The sequence below is a fragment of the Cyprinodon tularosa genome, unplaced genomic scaffold (genome assembly GCF_016077235.1).
Source record: "Cyprinodon tularosa strain WSP-4 unplaced genomic scaffold, ASM1607723v1 ctg63, whole genome shotgun sequence".
Lineage (NCBI taxonomy): Eukaryota > Metazoa > Chordata > Actinopteri > Cyprinodontiformes > Cyprinodontidae > Cyprinodon > Cyprinodon tularosa.
In genome coordinates this window covers 993,044-1,014,675 of record NW_024039374.1, presented here as the reverse complement: position 1 = coordinate 1,014,675, position 21,632 = coordinate 993,044, and the positions used below count along the sequence as shown (strand labels likewise).

At 37.1% G+C, this 21,632-nt stretch overlaps 1 protein-coding gene across 4 annotated transcripts in view; it reads left to right on the top strand.

Annotated features, from left to right (window-relative positions):
• Nucleotides 1-21,632, top strand: part of sema6a (sema domain, transmembrane domain (TM), and cytoplasmic domain, (semaphorin) 6A) — a 150,286-nt gene that overhangs the window by 122,422 nt on the left and 6,232 nt on the right. For 3 of the 4 annotated variants that reach the window (XM_038308112.1, XM_038308114.1, XM_038308113.1), the window contains one exon: nt 3,620-3,778. The exons of the other annotated variant lie outside the window; for it this stretch is intronic. In XM_038308112.1, the coding sequence (XP_038164040.1) occupies nt 3,620-3,778 (159 nt within the window). The remainder of the gene's footprint in view (nt 1-3,619; nt 3,779-21,632) is intronic. 4 annotated transcript variants of the gene reach the window in all.

Genomic DNA, 21,632 nt, shown 5'->3' with positions numbered 1-21,632 from the left:
AGCCTTGTGTTTTAGGGCCATTAATGCTATATGAGCTAAGAGCCAGTTTGGCAAAAGATTGGTTCTTTATAGTGCTTGAATTATGATATATAGTATATTTATTATTATATAAATGAAAATTGGCCTACAACAAACTAAATATCTTTTAAGGAAATAAAACTTTTGAATTTTCAATTTCATTATACCAGTATTTATAGCATTTGTTATGCTATTTAAAATGCAAAAGTCATTGCTTCAAAAGCTCAGTTTGTGAGTAAATTTTTCAATTTTTAACCGCAATTGTCCCAGTAAACCAAAATTGGAATAGTCCAAAAAGACCACCAAAAATTGAAGAGAAAAGCAGAGGTCCTTACACCATGCCAAGTTATTTTGTGATCTACAAAAGAAAAATTGGCAAATGAGTCTATGGTATTTTAGTTCGTTTTTTTTTTTTTTTTTCACACTCTGGATGCCAATCTGGGAATAGTCAGCCGCTCTTGAGCCAAAAGCCCCAAGGTACACTCAATGACTTATTTCTGCGGCAGTGCATGCATGACCAATCAGGAGAAGGATTACATGGTCATTTAATGTGGGTGATATGACGATGGCAATTGATGCGGGTTAAATATGTGTGCTCTCCTAATCTATCACAATATAACAGGGTTCCTACACTGCTTCAGAAACTTATTATTTGTTCTAACTACATTTGCTGTCTAATGTTCTCTATCCATCCATCCATCCATCCATCCATCCATCCATCCATCCATCCATCCATCCATCCATCCATCCATCCATCCATCCATCCATCCATCCATCCATCCATCCATCCATCCATCCATCCATCCATCCATCCATCCATCCATCCATCCATCATACATCAATACATCCATTCTATTAACATATTTGGTTTATACGCACTCTATATTTAAAGTCTAACCTTTAACTATAGATTCAAGAAAATTTTTGAATTTCATCATGAAAATGTGTAGACCCCTGATATCATGTGATATAAAACCACATGTAATTTGTAAGATTAGTTTTAACAAATCAGAGGACAAATTAGCTTTATTTTGTGAATCCCTCTCCACTCTCTCAAACAGACTATTACAAACATAGTGCCTCGCAGCTGCCAGATCAAAACGGTCAGATCCTTGCAGAATGACGAGAATAGATATTTTGAAGTCTCTCCAACAAGCCCTCTCACTCACCCCCCTGTGGCTGTACTCCCACTGTGATTCTCCTTCTTTTTGGAGATCCAGGGTCATCCAAAAAGCATCTTTGTTGGTGTGCACCCCCTCATACTGTACAATATGCTCCCAGAGGCTTAGATGTGTGTTTTGAGGCACGAGCACACACTCACACTTAGTTTGGGGGGTCCAGACGCAGTCTCAGCCATTTCCTGAAACCCTCATCCTATCTGTTGGTGGTTGATATGGATTTTAAGATAAATTATTTCAGCCGCTAAAATCTCATCTTTTTTTAACTTGAGACAAGACAACCTTTTTTTTTTTCCCAACCGCTACTGATCTCGGAAGGAGCACAGAGTGTCTGGGCTCAATATATGTGTGTCATCTGCCTGGATTGCACTTCTCCTGTTGGTGGCGATATGAATTATAAAATAGGCCTGTCACACTAATCTTTCAGCCTTGGGCCAATAGTTAAATAAATCATTTTAATGATTGCCACGCCACACAGAGGAGGAGGAGGCCTTGAGTGGTGTCCTGTGAAGGTGGGTGTTGCTGGGGGGTTCTGTTATGTGCAGCATCCTGGTGTAGCCTCCCTTACTTAACAGCATAAACACACATTGAACATGCACACCCTCAAACAAACACACACTCCTATGCTGTCACCTCCTCTATGGAGAAGGCTTGTCAAAAGCAGTAACCGAGCCGATGTAGATAAAAGTGTCTCTGCTCTTAATTGAGGGAGGCACTCTTTTTTTCCCTCTTTACCAAGTAGCTTAAATAGATTATGCTATATACCATATATAGCTTCAGCAAAGTGTGAAGGGTGGCTTAACTGTAACCATGTGGGATGGTAATGTGATTGTGACGGTTAAAAAAAAAGAGTCAGACAAAGCTTATGCATAAATTCTGCTCATGAAATACAATGAGAAGTGTTAGAAAGGCGGATGGAGGGAAACTGACTGCGTGAAATATGTTTGAATATCAACAGGAGAGAGATATGCGTGATTCATCACCTGCAGGAAAAGGGAATAGCTAAGAGAGCCTTTTAAAGTGGTGTTTATATCCCTAGAAGTTTATCACATTTTTTACTTTACATGGTTTTATGTAAAAGACAGACGCATAGTATAAAATGTTGAGAAATCAATTTTTTAGCTACTGTTTTCTAAAGTAAGATTTAAAATGCGTGGTGTGCATTTGTCTTCAACCCCTCTGGTGAAATGCTTTGTAAAACCACTATTTGTTCTAATTGCAGTTTCAGATGCTTTACACATCTACACCAGATAATGAAATCTTTGCTCATTGTTTTCAGCATTGTTTGCCACAGATTGCCAATGTGCTTTAATTAGGCCATTTTAAAAAAACAATATGTTTTGATCTAAATCCTCGCTGTCCAATGTTGGTCCTAAAGTGCAGGTGCCTTGCATGTTCAACAAAAAATCTGAAGCAAATTAATATTGAAGTTTCAGGCTGCTTTGGAAGTTTATAACATGTAAAGAGTTTATTTTGGTACATGAATCAGCTATACGGGAGCAGAGACACAAAGGAAAATGGTCCTTGATGACTGAAATTGGACACCCCTATCCTAAGCCAGTCTACTGTACGTACATCACGGTGTATTTCTAGGACCATTTACATTTGTATTTGGAATAGACTTTGAAAAAGCATGTATTAGTCCAGATATTTAGATAGGTTGTTTTGGCTTTTCACAAAAATCTCAACACGAGGGAAAAATATCATTTTAAGCAGTATGGCGGCTTTATAAGGTTTCGGATTTATAAGGTACTCTGCAAGTTTGAGATCAGTTTTCTTGGTCTGCAAATTTTCTTTTTCTCCAACTTTTCTTTCCCAACAAAAAAGATGAAATGTGCTGTGCCACAAATTTAATCAAAAACTTTAAATGAAAAAAAGCATGCACACAAAATGGCAGAGAAAAAACTGTTCAGAGTAAAGCCCCCTTTGTAGTTGAAGAGGAGTTACAGGCAGAATCCTCAACAGGACTGGTGGGGAGAAAGTTTGCCTTTTGTCCTACATATGAAAGAGAGGCACCCTGTTGTTACAGTGAAGAAATTATCATGTGACAGGCCCAGCGGAGATCTGACATGTCAATCAGAACAGAGGGGGGATAAAGACGTAGGAAATGTCAGGAAGATGAAACGTGTCAATCCTTAGAAACACATATGTAATTGCTAATGAGCAACAAAGGGTCACAATGGAAGCACCTTGTTAAACCCCACAGCCCTGCAGCTGTCTGAGTTTATGTTTACAAAGCTTGGGACTGGATGTGTGAGTTTATGTGGTGTCTGTAGAAGGGTGTGTGGATGTGCGTGTGTGTGTGTGTGAGAGAGAGAGGGAGAGAGAGACAAAACAACCCAGCTGGCCTGTCTGTGCCAGTGTGCACTAGACCTTGGTCTTGTCTGCTCTGAGCATGAGTTAACCTGTGCTGTGTCCGGCAGGCCACCACCATCATCATCACCACACCCTTTCACTTCCCACCTCGGCCCTGCCTGAGGCAGCAGATGGTCCCCTGGGGCGGAAGGAGCCCCCCATGAGTTCAGACAAAGGGGAGGAGTCCTACGTGGCAGTACCCTCTCAGACTCAACCTGAAGCCAATGGTAAGCCTTGGAACAGAAATCAGTCATTTAGGTCCTGTGGCAACAGGCTAATGAAAGGAAGGGGTAGGAACTTGAAATGGAAGGGGGGGTTAAGTAATTGAGATTTACGGCTGTCTTACTGCTTCCAGCTGACGAAGTGTAGAGATGGTGGATGGTTTTCTCTCTTGGGGACAAATTGCCTCATGTGTTGCACAAAAATACCCATGACAGAAAGTAGCAAACAAGCTAGATGGCACACGTTCAACAATGTACACCTCCACATTCAGCACTTGTTAGGATGGTTACATACACACTGAAATACACAAACAAACACACATAATGTAGGGTGGATTTATTATCTGTGGATCGTAATGTCCCATAGGAGATGTAATATCCAGACCATTACACTCTGAAAAGGAAGATGGCGGTGTATTTATTTCTTGGAGAAGATGGCCCGGTCACCGGCTGTGCCATACTTTATGACACAGTGACATGACATTGAAAGGGCTTTTTTCTCCTGTGTTAACCACCTGCCTAATGCCGTTCTGCCTCAAGGGCAGCTCTGCGGATAAATGAGTCACATAGTAAAGGATAGAGGAGGACGAATCAGGAACGTAAAGGTCTCCGGAGTGCTACCAGTCTATTATACTGAGACAGACAAGCATATAACACATCCTATTAAAATGACATCTAACATGTAGCGGCAAGATTTTATTGTTTCTGCATTAAAACAAACTGCAAGATTACTGAAGATATTGACTATAAACATTATTGATTAAAACTTCATTGATCATAAAACCATACAGTCCCATTGTCAAATAATTCAAATCAGCCAAACTTTTCCACAAAATAGAGCCTTCTTTATCTGGACTCAAACCAATAATAAGTAACTTTTCAACCTTCATAAAGTATTTTCATAATTTGTAATTTTCATAACTGTGGCAACCAGCGGACCTCTAAGGCTAAACACAGCCAGGGCTAACCACAGCCCGTTTGCAGCAGCCCTCTCTTGGCATATCCGTGTGTTAAGTACCGCTGGCTTTGATGGTGATTTTTTTGTTTTATTTGGCAAAATATTAATTTGATTTGTGTTTATCTGACCTCGTTAATTATTAATCCCCCACTAAATGAAAAAAATAAGAATGTATTATTATCTAGAGACTATTAATTACACAAGATGAAATGTAGCTCCAGAAGAGCGGAGCGTGTGGTGACATCACAAGTACACTTCTGTTCCAATTGACCCATATTTATGCTGCGTGCTCCCGTTCTCCACGAGACCATACTTTCGTGTGTTCTTCTCAAGAACATACTTGGTGAGGACACGAGTCTGTACATGTGTTCTTGTGAATTGAGAAACGTCAGAAACTTATTTTGGATTTTTTTTTGAAAACCACCACCAGTGAAGAAGAACACTAGTACCTCAACGGAGAGCAGCCGGAGTGAGGAGACTGTCTAACCGCCTCTGATGGCAGGTACAACGGCAGGCACAGTCTCAGCACACAACCTAGGGTGATTGGATTAGACAGGCCCTTCCAGCCAACATCCAGTTTCAAATTTCCTGCACGGAAATTTTTTTCATTGTGAAGTTTAATTAGTAGTGCATATAGTCACCTGAGAACTGATTAATGATTAATGTGATTATTGATGTCTGTGTGTTACAGACCCTGGTTGCTTGCACTGAAGTTATATGACAATAAAAAAATGAATCTCAATCTATGTATTTATTTTTTGTTTTAACTTAAATTGGCCTATGGGCTCATAGGTCTTTTGCCAAAAAAAATAAAAAATAAAAAAATTTCCCAGCTCTCCCTGTTCAAATTTACATCCAGCGGCCCTGCGTCATTATATTAATTTGATTCAAGGCTCTAAACTCTTCAGCACATTAGTTGCTAACGAGTTGGATGAGGTGGGGGCGGTGGTGCAGGACTACAGTACAAAGCCAAAGTTAAACTGACATTGTTTCACTACAGTTAGATTCTCTACCTCATTGCTTTTCGGCTTTCACGCTGCCCCTGGAAACAGAAACGTTGCTCAATCTAACTACAGGCGACCAAGAGATCAGGTCTTAACACGTTATGGTCTCTACCACGCTGGTTCTCATGGGAAATGAGGTCTTCCTTCAGGCAAACAATACAGCTTTTGTCCACTTGGGGAAGCTGAAATCGACCAAAACTGAAAGTTCTTTAGCACTGCTTTAATATAGATAACTAAGAGAAGCCTTGCACTTTGCAGAAAGGGAAGACAATTTATGTTTTTTTCATTTATTTTTGTTCCTCTTTACACTGGCAGCCCTAAATATAATCGACTGCAATGAACTACTTCAAGCAACCATGTAATAAGTAAACAAGAGTCTGTGACTGTGTGCAATTTAATTTCAACATAAATCTAGCTAAGCTAAAAAGACCACAGAGGCTTCATAGAGAACATTAGTCAGCAAACATTAAACAAGGTGTAATGTAGCAGGGAAAATTAAAAAGAATTTGTCTGTGCAACCGAGACTTTGAATATTTATTGTTCAAATCTGTCATTACAATTGAAACGAGTATGGCACAACTTCTAACCTATTGATAAACGACTGCCCACCTAAATCTACTGTCCAGACAAGAGGTGCATTAAGCAGTCAATCCTGTGGTAACTTGAGGAGGTGAAGACCTCCACAGCTTAAGTGAGGGATTCTGTTAAAAGGGCATCTTTTAGTCATGCACGCTTTCACAAATTCAAAAAGAAACTTTTGCAATGAAGGCTTAAGAAGTTAAGGTTCTTCTAGCTTCTAGCCTTGTAGGGAACAAAACAAACACGTGGAAAAAGCTGATCTGGTCAGATGAGACTAAAACAAAATCTATCTGCCTTATGCATAAAATTTCTGAAAAAGCATAAGAAAAACAAACCCCAACACTATGGTCAAACATGGTAGTAGAGGTATGATGCCACGAAAAGACCTTTTGGTGCTACTTTTCAAAGTTGCGTTATTATTTTACACTAAAAGGCCCAAAATACTTAGAAAAGTGTTGTCCTGTAAGACAAAACCTAAAAATGTTCAAATGTTATCAGCTACAGATAAAGAAGCATGAAATTAATATATAATGATTTTTATGAGCGTTAGATGCATCCATAGAAAGAATGCTGTATATGTAAAAAGAAGAACTTAAGAAGTAGCTGTTGAGTTGAGACTGGGGGGATTTTGCTTCACACAGAAAGATTGATGCCATTTTCAGCCTTCTGGGAGGTAAAAACAACCTGAGAACACAGGAAGCAACTTCACTCACAAGCTTATAAGAGTCTTTGAAGAATTCATCTGTTGACAAGTAGGACTGATAGGACGATTGTTCCTGTGTGGGGGAAAAAAAATGAGTTCAAAAGTATTTGGTGATACGAATCTGATGTGAAGGTTCTCTGTATGAGAGTCCTTAACGAGGACTAGAGAAAATCACACCGTCTCTGTCTATAAAGTGTTATTTTGGTTTCTGCAAGAGGTATTCCTGTGTTTCCTGTCTTTGGAGGAAACACAGCAAGATAGTGGCACATCAGCTGGAAGCAGCCAAGGCAGCAATGGGTAGATCCAAGCACAATGGTGGCAGAGACTTCAGACAGCATGCCCACAGCCAGCATCATAACATGCTGTCGTGCCTCTAGTTGCCTTTACCTGAGCAGATGTAGAATTACATGGCACAACAAAAGCTAAAAAACATCTTATAGCCAAATTACCTGAAAAGGTTAAGACTCTTTTCAGTAGGGGGGGTGATGGGCTATTGGAGTATTATGCTCAGGTAACGGCAACATGCCTTCACATGTGTAAACAACGCTTTCTGCTGTTTATTTCTGTATGATCATTGTTGTTATTGTTATCTTTTGTTTTTAATGGGACACATTAGCAGCTTGTCTCACTGTATTTTGGTTCTATTTCAGCTCTGCAGGCTTTTCTTTTTTTCTTTTTCCCTTAAAGTCAGCTTTGATGAGATTTGCCTTTTATTTTCTTTATGTGAGCAGTTCTTGATGTTTTTGCATGGCTTGGTTTTCAAACTACCTCTTTTTTGCTATTTATATATATTTGCCTTTTTTTTCTCTGTGTTGATTGCTTTGATGGTATTAAGCACAGTTTTGCCTCCATACAGCTTAACACTCTTTCAGCATGGCAAATTGAGCACCACAGCCAACAGTACTCATTTCCCGCTCCACCCATCCTGCCTCCTCTCCCTTCCTGTCGTTTCTAAGCATCGTTGGCTTCAGGTGTCAACTGTACTGTGAAAACTTCTAAGCTAAAAAAAGAGATATACATATGAGAAATGATTATGGAGTCTGAAACCAAGTAAATAAGTAATTTCATCTACATTTTAATGATGGAGATAAATTTATGCAGCAGAAATGAGAAATAAACATTCAACAGCACTATCAATCTGAAGTTTATGCTTCAGCTAAAATATATTATCTCCCATCCAAAGTCATTTGCAAGCTTGTTTATGATGTAAAATTAAAATCCCCCCCTAAATTTTTCATTTGCAGCTGAGACAGAAATCTTATCTGCTAATGAATATTACAGTGCTGCCAATATGTATTAGTCCAGCACCACCAGAGTAATTAGAAATGCTGCAAAGAGATGATTCACACACAAACAATTATATTCAGCACCCAGCAGCACCATTGTTTGGTATTCCAGTGGGGCCACTGCAGTAACATTGCGGTTGCATGTGTTTCACAGTACATATAAAGCTTCGTGTGCATCTATCCAGGCCTCATCTCTATCTCATAAGATTCTGTGGAAAGATAGCCCAAACAGATTTCTTCTCTTTTTCCTTTTTTGTTCTTGCACTAATATGTTTCAGATCATCAAACAAGTTTTGATATTAGACTAAGATGTCCAGAGTAATTAAAGAATGAAGTTTTCAAATTAAGATTTTACTAATTAAGCTGAGAGAGCTATTTATGCAAACATATACCATCATGAAATAAAACTGGTGTCCTTATTCATTTTTACTAGCCACACCCATTTTTAGTTGCTGCCTGAACTCAGATAGAACCTGTCTGACAACATGAAGTAGGTAAAATATAAAGGAACAAATTCATATCCTGATCTTAAGAAATATAAGACCAGAGGATAATCAAAGTGATTGATATCTATCAGTCTTAGAGGCACCGAGAATGCTTTTTAAAACTTTGGGACTCCAGTAAACCACATAAATGGCCATGGCTGTTATAAAGTCATGCTGTCAAGCACATTTTTACTTCATGCAGATCACAGCAGCAAGTCTGCCTCTGCACTGATGAAAAAAGAAATACAGGTTTTACAGTGGCCTATTCAAAGTCTGGGCTTACATTTTTTTTAATGCAGTTGCATGACCATATTGTGGCCATTAATTCTCAAATGCCCTCCAAAGGAGCTGAAGTTAAATATTTTTTTAAATAAGGGTTGGCTAAAAGGCTTAGAATTTTATATAAAAAAGTAGCTATGATTGAAACATGATAGCCAGTTATTCGGTTTAGTGGGAAATTATTTTTTCCCATAGGACTAGTTGGTTTGAAAAGCTTTTTTCACTTAATGAATTAAATCATTTGAAATCTGAATTTTTTATTTACCCTGGTCATCAAGTCTGATAGTGTTATTTGTTCAATGATTGGAATCATTTAAGTGGGACAAAAGAATAACAAAAAAGAAGAAATGTGTAAGGTGGCAAATACTTTTCATGGCACTGTATATATCCTATTTCATAGCACACATCCTGCCTTTTCCACTGCAGTTCATTCTGCTATCACCTCCTCTCCTAAAGCATCAGCAACCTAGTCCTCCTTCCAACATCTGCTGCCAGTGTGACCAGTCTCCCTTCCACAGGACCTGTCATCTGACTAGGCTAGCATGTTCCAAGGCTATACCTTACCTGGTGCAAATTAATTCCACAACCAATTTACAGAGTCTCCTTGCCCTGTCCGTGTCTTTCTCCTCCATCTCAGCACCTATTCTCTGTTTTTCCTGTTTCGCTCTCTCCCTTCGACAGCTGATGACCTGTCAGTTCTCCTATTTGCAGAAATGTATCCTTGCCCTGTCTCTCCTTAGTTCCATTTCCTCTCAGATACCCGTCGCCTCTTCTCTGTCAAGCCCAGCTCTACTCTTCATCCTCCTCTGTTAAACCTACCCCCCCAACCCCCAACCTCGACCTGTAACCACTGCTGTGTTGCTTCAATTTATGGGTTCATTATTGGTGTGGTGGAAGGAAGGTGGGGGGATGGAGAGAGACCTAAAGAAAGAGGCTTTGGGGATGAGAAAATGGAGGGACACGTGATAAAGATTTATTAAAGAGAATAGCACAATAATATTGTACTGAAGGTTATATGGAGGATAAGGGGAAGAGATACAAGGAATCGAAATAGCGGAGATGAGAATCTGGGGTGATATAAGATGTACTGAGATATTGGAGCTGCAGAGTGGACAATAGCATTTCTCCATCTCTCCTTTTTATTTGTTTCTGTTGTGAGGGAGAATTGAAGTTGTCGAATTATCTTGACTGAGTGTTCAAATGAGAAAAGAACTACTCATCGTTTGCACAGTATATTACAAACCCACTAAAGTACATATCATTAAAGGAAGGGTCATGTAAACTAGTATTACAGATTAGCATGATTCCAAGATAATTCCCTGTAGTGGTCAAAATACAGTAAGTACAGAAAAAAAACCTTTGCATTAACATTTTCCTTATTTACAGTTAAAACTCAAAATTATTCATACCCTTGGTATATTTTTAAAATTGTATGCATTCTACCTTTTATGTGTTTATCTTTTTTTGTTATGAGACGAACATCTGTCATCTTTTTTTTTAAATGCCTTTTGTTTTAATTTCTAAAGCACACGTCTAAAATCACGAATTAAAAAAATTAAATACAAAAAAAATCTTTATTGGTATTGAGTACCATCTCAATAAAATCACAAGTAAAAAAAATAAAAAAAATAAAAAAATCTTTATTGATATGACGGCCATCAATCAATTATTTTAACTGCTCGTTTCATGATCTATTTATATGATGAGCTCTGCCAAGGCTTTGAGGTTGGAAGACATCCCTGCCATCACCCTAATCTTTAGCTCCTTTTTCATATCCTTTTTTTCCAGATTCTTATCTGGAAATATGTTGTGCCAATTCAAAGTATGAACAATTCTTTCAATTAGAAAAAAAAAAATGTAGGTCAAAATGAAATATTACTTTAAACTAAATTTGCCAGGGACATACATCATTTGGGTGTAAACATCTATATTGTATTTTCTACAACAAAAGGGTTGTATACTTCATCTGAGAACCATCTCAATTCAAGGCTGGTGGGGTGCTAAACTTTTTGAGATGAGCCATTCAGCAGATCCATATTCACATTAAGATTCAAATGAGAGAAAAATACTCCTGACAGAGGGGGAGGCGTCAGAATTTTACTTTTGAAAACATACAGCTCATAAGCTTGATCCCCAATCAGTTTCAATGTAATTTACAACTGTTGCATATCACCAAACCATCTCTGAGGAACCAAGGCGATCAACAGCACTGACACTGTAAGAGATTAAAAGCTGTTTAGAAAGTTCTGCTGGACTCCTCCCTCACTTGCTTTGAAAAGAGAAAGTCGTTTAAATGAAGTACAAAACATTTCCAGCAACGAGAACTGGTGTAAACTTTTTTTTTTTTTTTTTTTTTTTGCAGTTCAACCTACTTTTGGATTTAACATTAGCGCTGCTGGACAAGTATTACTTAATATTAATTATATTTTTGATGTGTGGAAGGCAGAATTAAAGGTAGTTCAGGATTTTGTCAAATATTTGAAAATATCCACCCTCTCCACTTAAAAAAAAAAAAATGCACATGCACAACCCTGTACCTTCTTATTAAACGTGTTCAAGAGCATGCAGGAGCCCATTTCTCCTCATACACGCTCTGTTTAAAAGTTGCTGTCTGCATCACTTATACAAGCTTACTTTCCAAAAAAAGATTTGCAGTTTCTCAACTATCATAGACGGTAAGTAAAAATGGGGACGAGCACATAGAACAGCCTAACGTAAACATATCACCAGAATGATTGACAATTATGAGGACCACTTATTTTGATGATCCACCCAGAAAAAGAACATCCTCCACTCTACCTTTAAGCTTTCATTTAGGATAAATTGTCTCTTATAGCATAAAGTTTGAAATCAATAGCACTTTTAGAATGTTAGTAACTATTCAAAAGATTTGGTGGGGTTTATTTGGGGCAAGGTTCTGCAAAGTTCTCAATAATAGTTTCTTGACCTTTAGTAAAACACATATACTGACAGTTAAAATACATTTTTAGATTGACAGAAGCTAAACTCTAGCTCTTTTACTGCATACCCAATTTGCTTAAAGAGGCTCAATCTGAAAATAACAAGGGAAGTGATAAAAATTTAAATGATAATGAACATTTATTAATTTACATTTTCAGGAGCAACCTTTTTACGATCGGAGCAGATTTACCAGTGTGGCAAAAGTTGCTGTTTCTTACCCTTTTGTAACTTTTTTTTCCACGAAAAGTTATTAAAAAAAAAGATAAACTAGGAACAATAGAGATAGACTTGGTTTAGAATAATTAAATGTGAATTGTATATATAATACTGGAAGATAAAAAGCAGTCAACAAAATAAACAGTGATCATATCTAAAGCAATTCAAATGCTGATATGTACAGGAAGAAGCATAAGAAATAGTTAAAATGATAATATTTCCTGATAGTTTGTTGCTATGTGCAAGTTACTTAAAGAAGTATAATTTACTGATAATTTTTATTTTGCATTTATTGACCACACTTTGCTATAAATGTTCTAAGCTGGTGGTACTGAATAAATAGTCACACATCACAATATATTACAGCTTATTCTTCTATATATATTACAATATATTACAGCTATAAACAACATTTTACAATTTGACTTTCTTGATGACACGACATCTGTTTAGACATTTATGGCTGAAATGCAAGAGGAATAAATTAAATCTTCTATATCTTAAATTTTCATATTGCACAATTGACCTGGACATGGAAAAAAAGAATAATTGTTTCTGTTTAGCAAAAAGCACATAGCACAATTTTTATTCTAGAGTAAAAGTAGTTTATCTGGAGACATGATTTCCCTGTATGCTGGCATTTCAGCTGTCAACTGACAGCTGCTCTGCCAGGTTTATTTTTAGCTGCAGGTATCTAACAGTTGTGTGCCAATGTGAAGGTGCTGTGATAGAAATGGACAGTGACCTTGCACAGACAGGGATGGAGAAACATTCTTCTTTCTTGTCAATCTGCCTTCAATTGGATGTTACTGTTGCAGAAAAAAAAAACTTGAGAAATACTCTTCTACTGTCATTTAGGATATACTGGGAATCTATTATATTACCGTACATGTTAGGTGATATGTTGGAAAGTTTCAAACTAAGTATTGTAAGTGAAGGAATAATACAGCAAGATGTTTAAGATTGATATTCTATTTTCCAACTGACAAAAGACTATTCTATAGTGAAACCAGTTATTTCTATTTTATTTATGTTCCGCTGCTTATTTATGCCAATACTGGATTACCCAGTCAAATGGATGCAAATTAATGTATTTTGGAATCTGGATATGGTAAAGATGAAATTGCTGAATTAGTTGGATCTGCTGATCTACTATAATATGAATAAAAAGAATAGAATAGAACAGAATTGAATAGAATATAGACATTTGATAAGAGATAAACTTGTCAAGGCAAAGGAAATCATCTCTGAACGCCTGAAGCATCAAAACCTAAAACAGAGAAGCTACAGCAGCAGAAGACTCCAGCCTGTATCTCTCCATCAGTTACTGTAAGAAGGAAAGCTGAATGAAGCAGTTAATTCAAGCACCCTAACACTAAACACCACAGGGGAAAATTGTTTCCTGTCATAAATTCTGATTCCTGCAGCTATATATATAAATAGTATATATAAATAAAAGCAAGGATTAATTCTTTCCCTATATCAATGTTTATGAAGAAGTCTGGAGAACATTTTCTTGGTGATTTTTTAGGCTAATATTTTTTTATTGCCCCACAGTGGTGTCATTCAGGTGTGCTAGCAACAAAGTTAAAAGAAAATGTTGGCAAGGAGATAGACATGAGGGTGAAATATATCAAAGCAATATAATAGGTGTGCCAATAATCAGCAAGGCTTACCTAAGTATTCCTGCTTACTGCATCCTTTCCTCAAGAACCACAGTATATCCATCTTCTGACGCTACTTTAGTGGGATAATATACCATGTTACAAAGCTTAAATCCTACCAAGAAGACAGCAATGATTCTTCTGTATTATAGTGTTCTCCACAGTCATCCGATTTTAATCTAATGGAGCATATTCATATTGATTGATAGAAATGTTCACTCAACCTTGTTAAATGTGTGACACAAAAACTTCAGGCAGTTGTTGAGATGCACTATGATCCAACCCAGTACTATCAGCTGTAAAGTCTTTGATGTAGTTAAATGTAGTTAAAACTGAATAAAGCAAACATTCTGATGGGCATGTTAACAAAAAATAAGTTTATATATTTTTATAGTCTGAATTATTTACACATTAGCTCGTTAAACAGTTTTACCGAAAATAACCTTCCACTGTAGAATTAATGGTCTTTTTAAGGTTTTGTTTTTCTCTTCAGACTGCATGATTGACATATGCTGTTAAACTGCAGAAGGCAAAATAAGAAACTGAATATTTTCTATGGTTATTCCATGTCAACCAAACCTATTTTTTTAATCAAAAATGGACAGAATTAAGCTGAAAGAAAGGTGTTCAAAAATAATAGATGGCTTTCCAATTTGATCCAGCCTGGCAGCAAGGTATTCAGCACAGCTGAATATTACTTTTTAGTTCAATTTCAATACAGGTAAGTTGTAAGACAGTGTCAGCTTTTTAATGTATTTTCATCCGAATATGCTCAGTCCGTTAGGTCCTACCAGAATGATTTGTTTTATGCTAATACAGAATGAAATGGATGGTAGGATTTAAAATAAAGTTACGTTTGATTCATCTTAGAGGGAAAAAATCTATTCACCGTTCCAAAGAAACATGTTAGATGATCAACTTTAAAAATTAATTCCTCCCATTCTAGAATTGTTGCAGTTCTGTTACATAGAGGTTTTACTTTGGGGTCTCCTTTCAGCCGAAGATTGTGTCTCGACCTTTTGTGAAGCAGATTAATTATTTGCAGCTCGTTTTGAGTCTCTATAAAAACAATGGGCTGGATGTTTATTTCCCACCATTACGCACTTCCTTGACCGACATCAACCCACAAATCGTAATTTCCTCCACTTATTAGTTCATTGTTCTTTAAGGAGGCCTTTGTTTTTTTAACAAACATTTACTGCTTTCAAGTTTTGAATAAAATCTCACCTTTGTTGGATGACCAAAAGAAAGAAAAGCAAGTCAGTCGAATCATCACTCTTTTTCATTTTCTTCAAATCAACTGTGAATAGCATCCAGATGCCATTCTATACTGAATAATCAAATTAGATGCATTTGTGAGAGACAGTGTAATATAAACTCATTCTTTGTTCAGTTGTGGTTTTCTTCCTGTTTATTTAAAAGTTTCATTGTAGTTGCCATGATGGCAGGATATAATATGCTTGAGTAGGTCACCATCTGTGTAAAAGTCACTCATTAAGAATTTATACTAATTAGCATGATACCTAAAAAAAAGAAGATCCATAACCTTTTCATGTTATTATACAATGTTTCTTATTTAGAGTTTGAGAGTTGCAGTAAAACTCTTACATGTGCAACATGACACAAGGAAAAGTAATATCAATACACTCTTGTGATAACTAGATTTATTTTCTCTATTTATGTAATCTTAAGCCTTATCCTGTAGCAACTTAATCCCTAATCTCTATTAGAATCAGTTTGAGGCATCACACAGCAGTTTATGATTGTTCCCATGGATATTTGCATTAGCCCGATGCACTGTGACTAAATATCCCAGTTTGCATGCAGGAAATTGGTTCCAGGGTTAGTACATCACTTTTAATACCTGAGGTGCAGAATGATATAATTAGGGCTTTAATTATATCTTGACTAGCTAATCAGTATGCAGTGCAGATATTCTGAATTGTCTGATGAAGGCTTTAATATTGAATAATACCATTAATGTAGGTGTCTCTTGAACGCAGACGTACACAAACCTTAATGGGATAATATCTGAGCGTGGGGGAATATTAAAGAATTTGATAGATACTGTCATTGTCTAAGAAGTGGTGTTCATTTTTTCAAGCTAAAACAAGCTGTCCTGAATAGAAATACATTATCATTTACTCTTCTATTTTGAAAGTAAATTAAATATGAGACTACTTAAACAGCAATTTAATCAATCCATCCAAAAACAAAAGTAGAAATCTCTTGAGATCAATTATGGGCTCATAAGGAGGAAGTATGAGTGAGTAATTTAAACCAGTGAAGAGAAGGAAGTCAAGATAAATGTTGCATGAAAGAAGATATTAATTAAAATCAACCTATCAACTTACCCTGACTTCAATAGGGAAAACTACAAGGCGGAAAAGAAACACAGGGCCTATAGGATGAGGAAAGGGGATATTTATGTGTACCAATAATAATTTTGGACCGACAGCTCATGGAAAGAGCGTGAACTGATGTGACTTTTTTGCAGCTGGGACCTCAGCATGGACAGCCAGCATTTAGTGTAAGGGACATTTTGGAGCACCCTCGCACTGCAGCTACACAGCAGTTGCACCATGTTCAGTGTGAATCTGTCGTAAAACATTGGAGCAGTGAAGAGAAATGGTTTAAAATTTTACACATATGTCTGTTTTATCTGTGATTATTTACCTACACTATGGTAATCCACTATTTCAGCACCATTATAGCTAATGTATAATATATGTTGTTTTGTAAGGCTAGTGAAAAATACTCACACATTGAAACATGTCATTTATTTGTCTCCTACCTTAGGAAATTCCCAGCTGAAGCTATTTACATTGCAAAAAATGTAAATCTAAGTTAATCTAAGTGCATTTTTTTTCTTGAATTGAGCAGATAAGGGTCCCTTTGCCAATGGAATAAGACAATTTACATTCAAAATAAGAAAACAACACTGCACTCTCTTATTTCAAGTACATAATAAATCATTCTATTATTTTAATAAAATAAAAATGCTCATTCCATTGTCAGATAATCTTATTTTCTACTCAAATTAAGGATAAATACACTTATTTTAAGAAATTTTTACTAATTTTCAGAATTTCTTTTGCAGTGTATTAGGGTTAAATATCCAAAAGAACTGGTTTAGATAGAACTGTAACTTATGTACCGTAATTAAGATTTTTTTTTTTTACCATCAAAGGGCAAATAAAAGCAAAAACCACACTAAAACTCTTTAAGCTGACAGACAACACTTTTGGTCAGGATGAAATGTTTTGTTCATAGCCCAGAGGTTTGGGTTGTTCCTCCTCCCATAGAAAGGATACCAATTTTTTATATCATCCTGAAACATTCACTTCCCTTTTCACCTATCTGTTTCCACAAATATCACCTACTTTATAGCAAGTATCAGTGTATACATTTAAGTCTTAATACCTTCTTTTCCATTTCATAAAATTATTCACTGCCTTTATGATGCATTACAATCTATAGGGAGAGAGTGATTTCTTAAATGCCCTTTTTTTGTGATTTACTCATCTACTTTGAACAGGAATAGAAAGTCTGATTATAATTTATGTGTTTAATGCTTAAACATTTCAGGCCTTAAAGTTCTAAAACATGAGGAATTTTGTCCTTTAACATTTACTCCGCTCCCACATTGACGGTCCCCTGCCCTGTTTTCTAACACGACACATGAGTGAACACAGTCGAGTTTGATGGAAGTTTTATCATTTCTCAGGCCGTGTCTTTGTGTAACACCCAGTAGTCAAAAGGTTAGGGCCTGCTACGTAACCCCTCTGTGATGTTTAACCACGTTTGAAGTTTCCCCAACACCAACACAAAGACAGGCTCTGTGGGCTTAAGGCAGACAGCGTCTATGAAGAGATTAAAAGAGTGTTCACGTCCCTCTGTGTGTGTCGGACAGATAGAGATAGAGAGGATTCACACGTTCCAGTCACAGCAGATAATTTTCTTGATTTACAAGAGCTGCAGACCTAGTCTGTTTTGACATGAAGACATATCAGAGTATCTGAGCTGCGTGTTTAATATCTGAATATCAAGACCCGAGGCAGAGTGAAATTAAAACTAATTCTCCCACTGAGAGCAGCATTGAGCTGCTGCTCAGTTTGCGATGAATTTTTGGGTTGAAGGATGATTTCAAACCAAGGATTTGTGGGCCAGGCTGAGCAGCAAATCTTCGGGTTTTAATAGAATTTTGTAACTTCAAGGTCAAGTTGTATCAGTTTTGAAATGTTTTACGAGGATCACTTAGCACAAGCAGTAACAGAGACGTGTTGCCACCTAGATTCAGAAGCCTGAAGTCATTTGATTTGACTTAGACAGCCGAGGTGTCCTCGGCAGCAACTTTCCTTGCTTTGAAGTTAGAGAGACAACCCCTGAAAAAGATAAAAGGCTTTAAAGTTTTACCTTTTTTCCTCATTTTTTGTGTTTTACCCAAGGCCTTGAAATCCCATTGTTGTTTAACTGTAAGATCGTAAAAGAGGCAAGGGATTTTAGAAGAGCTTACAGAAGTAAGAACAAGCGACGAGTACAAATGTTCCAAACAGCATGGTACATAGTGGCCAGGTTCAATGTGACTTCACTTATGGGATCAAAACAGCAAAGAACAACAGATTTTAAGTGGAAAGTACCAGAGAATTGAGAACTTCTTGTCTAATGTCTCATCTAGTTTTAACATTTATCAGTTGTCTACGTCATGCTAACTCCCTGATGATGATGAGTCTGGATTAATGTTGTAGGGCATACCTTAAACAGGTCACCAGTCCATCACAGGTAAACACAGACAAACAGCACAATGTGAAAAGATATATATCCCCTAAACATGGGACTTTTCTTGTGAGTATACAACCACACAAAACATTGTACTCTGTTGCAGGTTTCCTTACACTGAAAGATGTGATGTACATTTGCGTCCACTCCTTAATTAAAGGTATAGAGGATGATCTTTTATTTCCGAGTGGATCACATAAATAAGTGGGCATCCTAATTGTCAATCATTCTGGTGATATGTTAACATAAGGCCGTTCTACGTGCTTGTTCCCAGTTATCATTTTCTGTGCATGCGCATTTTCATGCATATATTATGGTTTCAGACAGTCATTAAAGCACAACCTCTCTCCCCGCGGTTCTTTGAAAATGGCCTAGGGGCGTAAGAGAAAAAGTGCGTACGAAGTGTATGAGAAGAAAAGAAAAGCCTCAGAAGAGGCAGATATATCCCATAATGCTTTGCGCAGAGATCTCTCCTCGCAAAGCATTATGGGATTTGCTGTCAGAGTGGCCTGCTGTCTCCATAGGCTGTCACAACCCAACAGCGGTGACTAATAACAAAGATGGCACAGGCACTGAGCAGTGGGGGTGGAGTTACGTGACCAATGGGCAAAAAGTAGTGATCATCTGTCCAAATGGTCAGTTAACTGAGTTTGCTATAAAGTCCACTATATAGTCCCCGCTCTATAAAGCGATTGAGAGATTTAGGGGTTAGGGCGGCCGTTCAGACACAGTACGCTTGATTGAGCCATGAGAACAGCAACTTTTAAACAGTGCAGGTACGAGGAGAAATAGGCTTGTCCATGCTCTCTAAGCTAAACACATTAAAAATACTGGATCTGTTGCCTATTCCTTTTGGTAAGCAACTAAATTGAAGGAAATGCTTCATTATACAGTAATTTGTCTGTCTTGTCACTTATTCTACTTTCACTTTAGGTTTTGATTTTGATTAGTCAAATCTAGCATAGAGAGATACTTTGCTGCAAACTATTTCACTGCAGTTCTTGTTCTAAGATTAGTCTCATTGTCCTACTGGAAGACAAGAAAAACTTGTATTCTGCTCCATTTATCTTCTCATCAACTCTGAACAGTAGCGGTAAAAATAGAGCTGCAAAGCATGAAGCCTCCACCTCCATGTTTCATGGTGACAATTTGAATTTAAGATCAAGTCTTTGTTTTTTGAAAAAGACAGATTTGTAGAACAACTGTCTAATATCTGTGCTGTAAGGAAATTCTCTCCTCTGAGTCGTGGATATATGCTCCTTTTGGAGAGTATTTTATCCTCTCGGCTGCTTCCCTGAGTATTGCTTTTGTTCCTTGACCCTTCACCTTTGGTGTATGACCAACTCTCAGATGTCACATTGTTTTTATTTTAAGGTCATCAATTGAAAAGAGTTTGGAGGTTTGTAAGGTTTGAGGTGTGTGGTCAACTTTATCTCTTTCTGGTGGGTGTCTTTGTTAAGATGTTCTCCTATGACCGCTGCTGCCTTCACAGACCTACAGTATTTACTTTAATATTCAAGAATTTACATTTAAAAATGTAATCCGTTCTGAAAGCAATTTGCTGCTATGGATTTGATTTTGGGGGTTAAACATTTATATTTGCAAGAGAAAATGTACACACATAGGCATTTATTTTCTTTAAGTTTTCACTGTGTTTTGTTATGTTCTTTCCTGTAAAATCTATTTGAGCTTTTAGCCTTGCAGGGTTTTTCAGCCACAGAAATTTCAGTACCTTCGTTAAATCCAACTTTCATATTATTATAATGGTTAAGGAACATTAATGCCTGGCTCAGGTAACTTTGACAGGGAAAAAAAACATAAAACAATCATTGTGAGACAGAGATGAATGGCCTCTTTACATTTAACAAGGATTGAGGTACAAGAGAGATTTGGCCAAACTGTATGTTTATACCCTTACTTTCATTTTCCAGTTGGCTCTTTGAGATTTCTGAGGTTTCCTGCCTCAAGTGAACCTTAAAATCCTCCCGCGTTGCTTTTTCGTTAGCAGAAATATTTAACCCCACTGTTCTCATAAGAGCCCATCACCACTCTGACCACTACCCTTTCTGCCAGAGGATGATAACTCACAAGGACCACATGGTTGTAATTACAGCCTTCTCTGAATCCACGGAGCAGAACTCTTTCCATACTGAACCTGAATACCATGAAAAGAAAAAAAAAAAAAACACTTTCATGCTCAAGGGAGTCAACAGTTGCAGAAAAAAAAGATCCAAGTGCACAAAGTCACCAAAATGAAATATAGTAGTGAAGAGACATATCTTTCTCTGTGTCAGATGTTAATGCTTGAGACGGGAAGCAGATGTTTCACCCCACAGGCAGGCCGTTTGGTCACACGAGTTCCCTGCATAACACTTGTCAGACCTTAATGCTTTACAGCAGATACCAGTCATCACTTATCACACCGTTCATAGAGCAAGGCACATCCCTTCTGTCAAAAATATAAGTTTTACTCTTTAGTTTGACACTAAATGGATGGAAATTCTGTTTTACGGTGGTCAGACAAAACTTTACTTCTTATTTCTTTCCAAGCTGAACTTTAAATTTCAGATTCAGAATTAAGGATTTGTGATTTATTTTAGGCTTTCAAACAGCTTTTAGAGTCATGTGGGAGGACAAATGAAGTATGTCTGCAGCAAGTGAGGATTATGGATGTCGGTTTAACAGCGTCTGGATTTCAGTTTCATGAGAACAGGTCATCATGCTTTCTCTGTGGGTCTGTGTTGTGTCTTATCGAAGAGACAGAAGATATTCTGACCCAGCCGGGAAAAAAACAAAAAAACAACAACAAACAGAATTACAAATAACCTCCAAACCAAAGAGACATACACAGAATGGCTAAGAAACTTTCCTACTATGCTTATGTATGGATTGAGTGTTCTATTCCATTTACTTGTACAAACTTAGATTATAAAATGCAATCAAGAC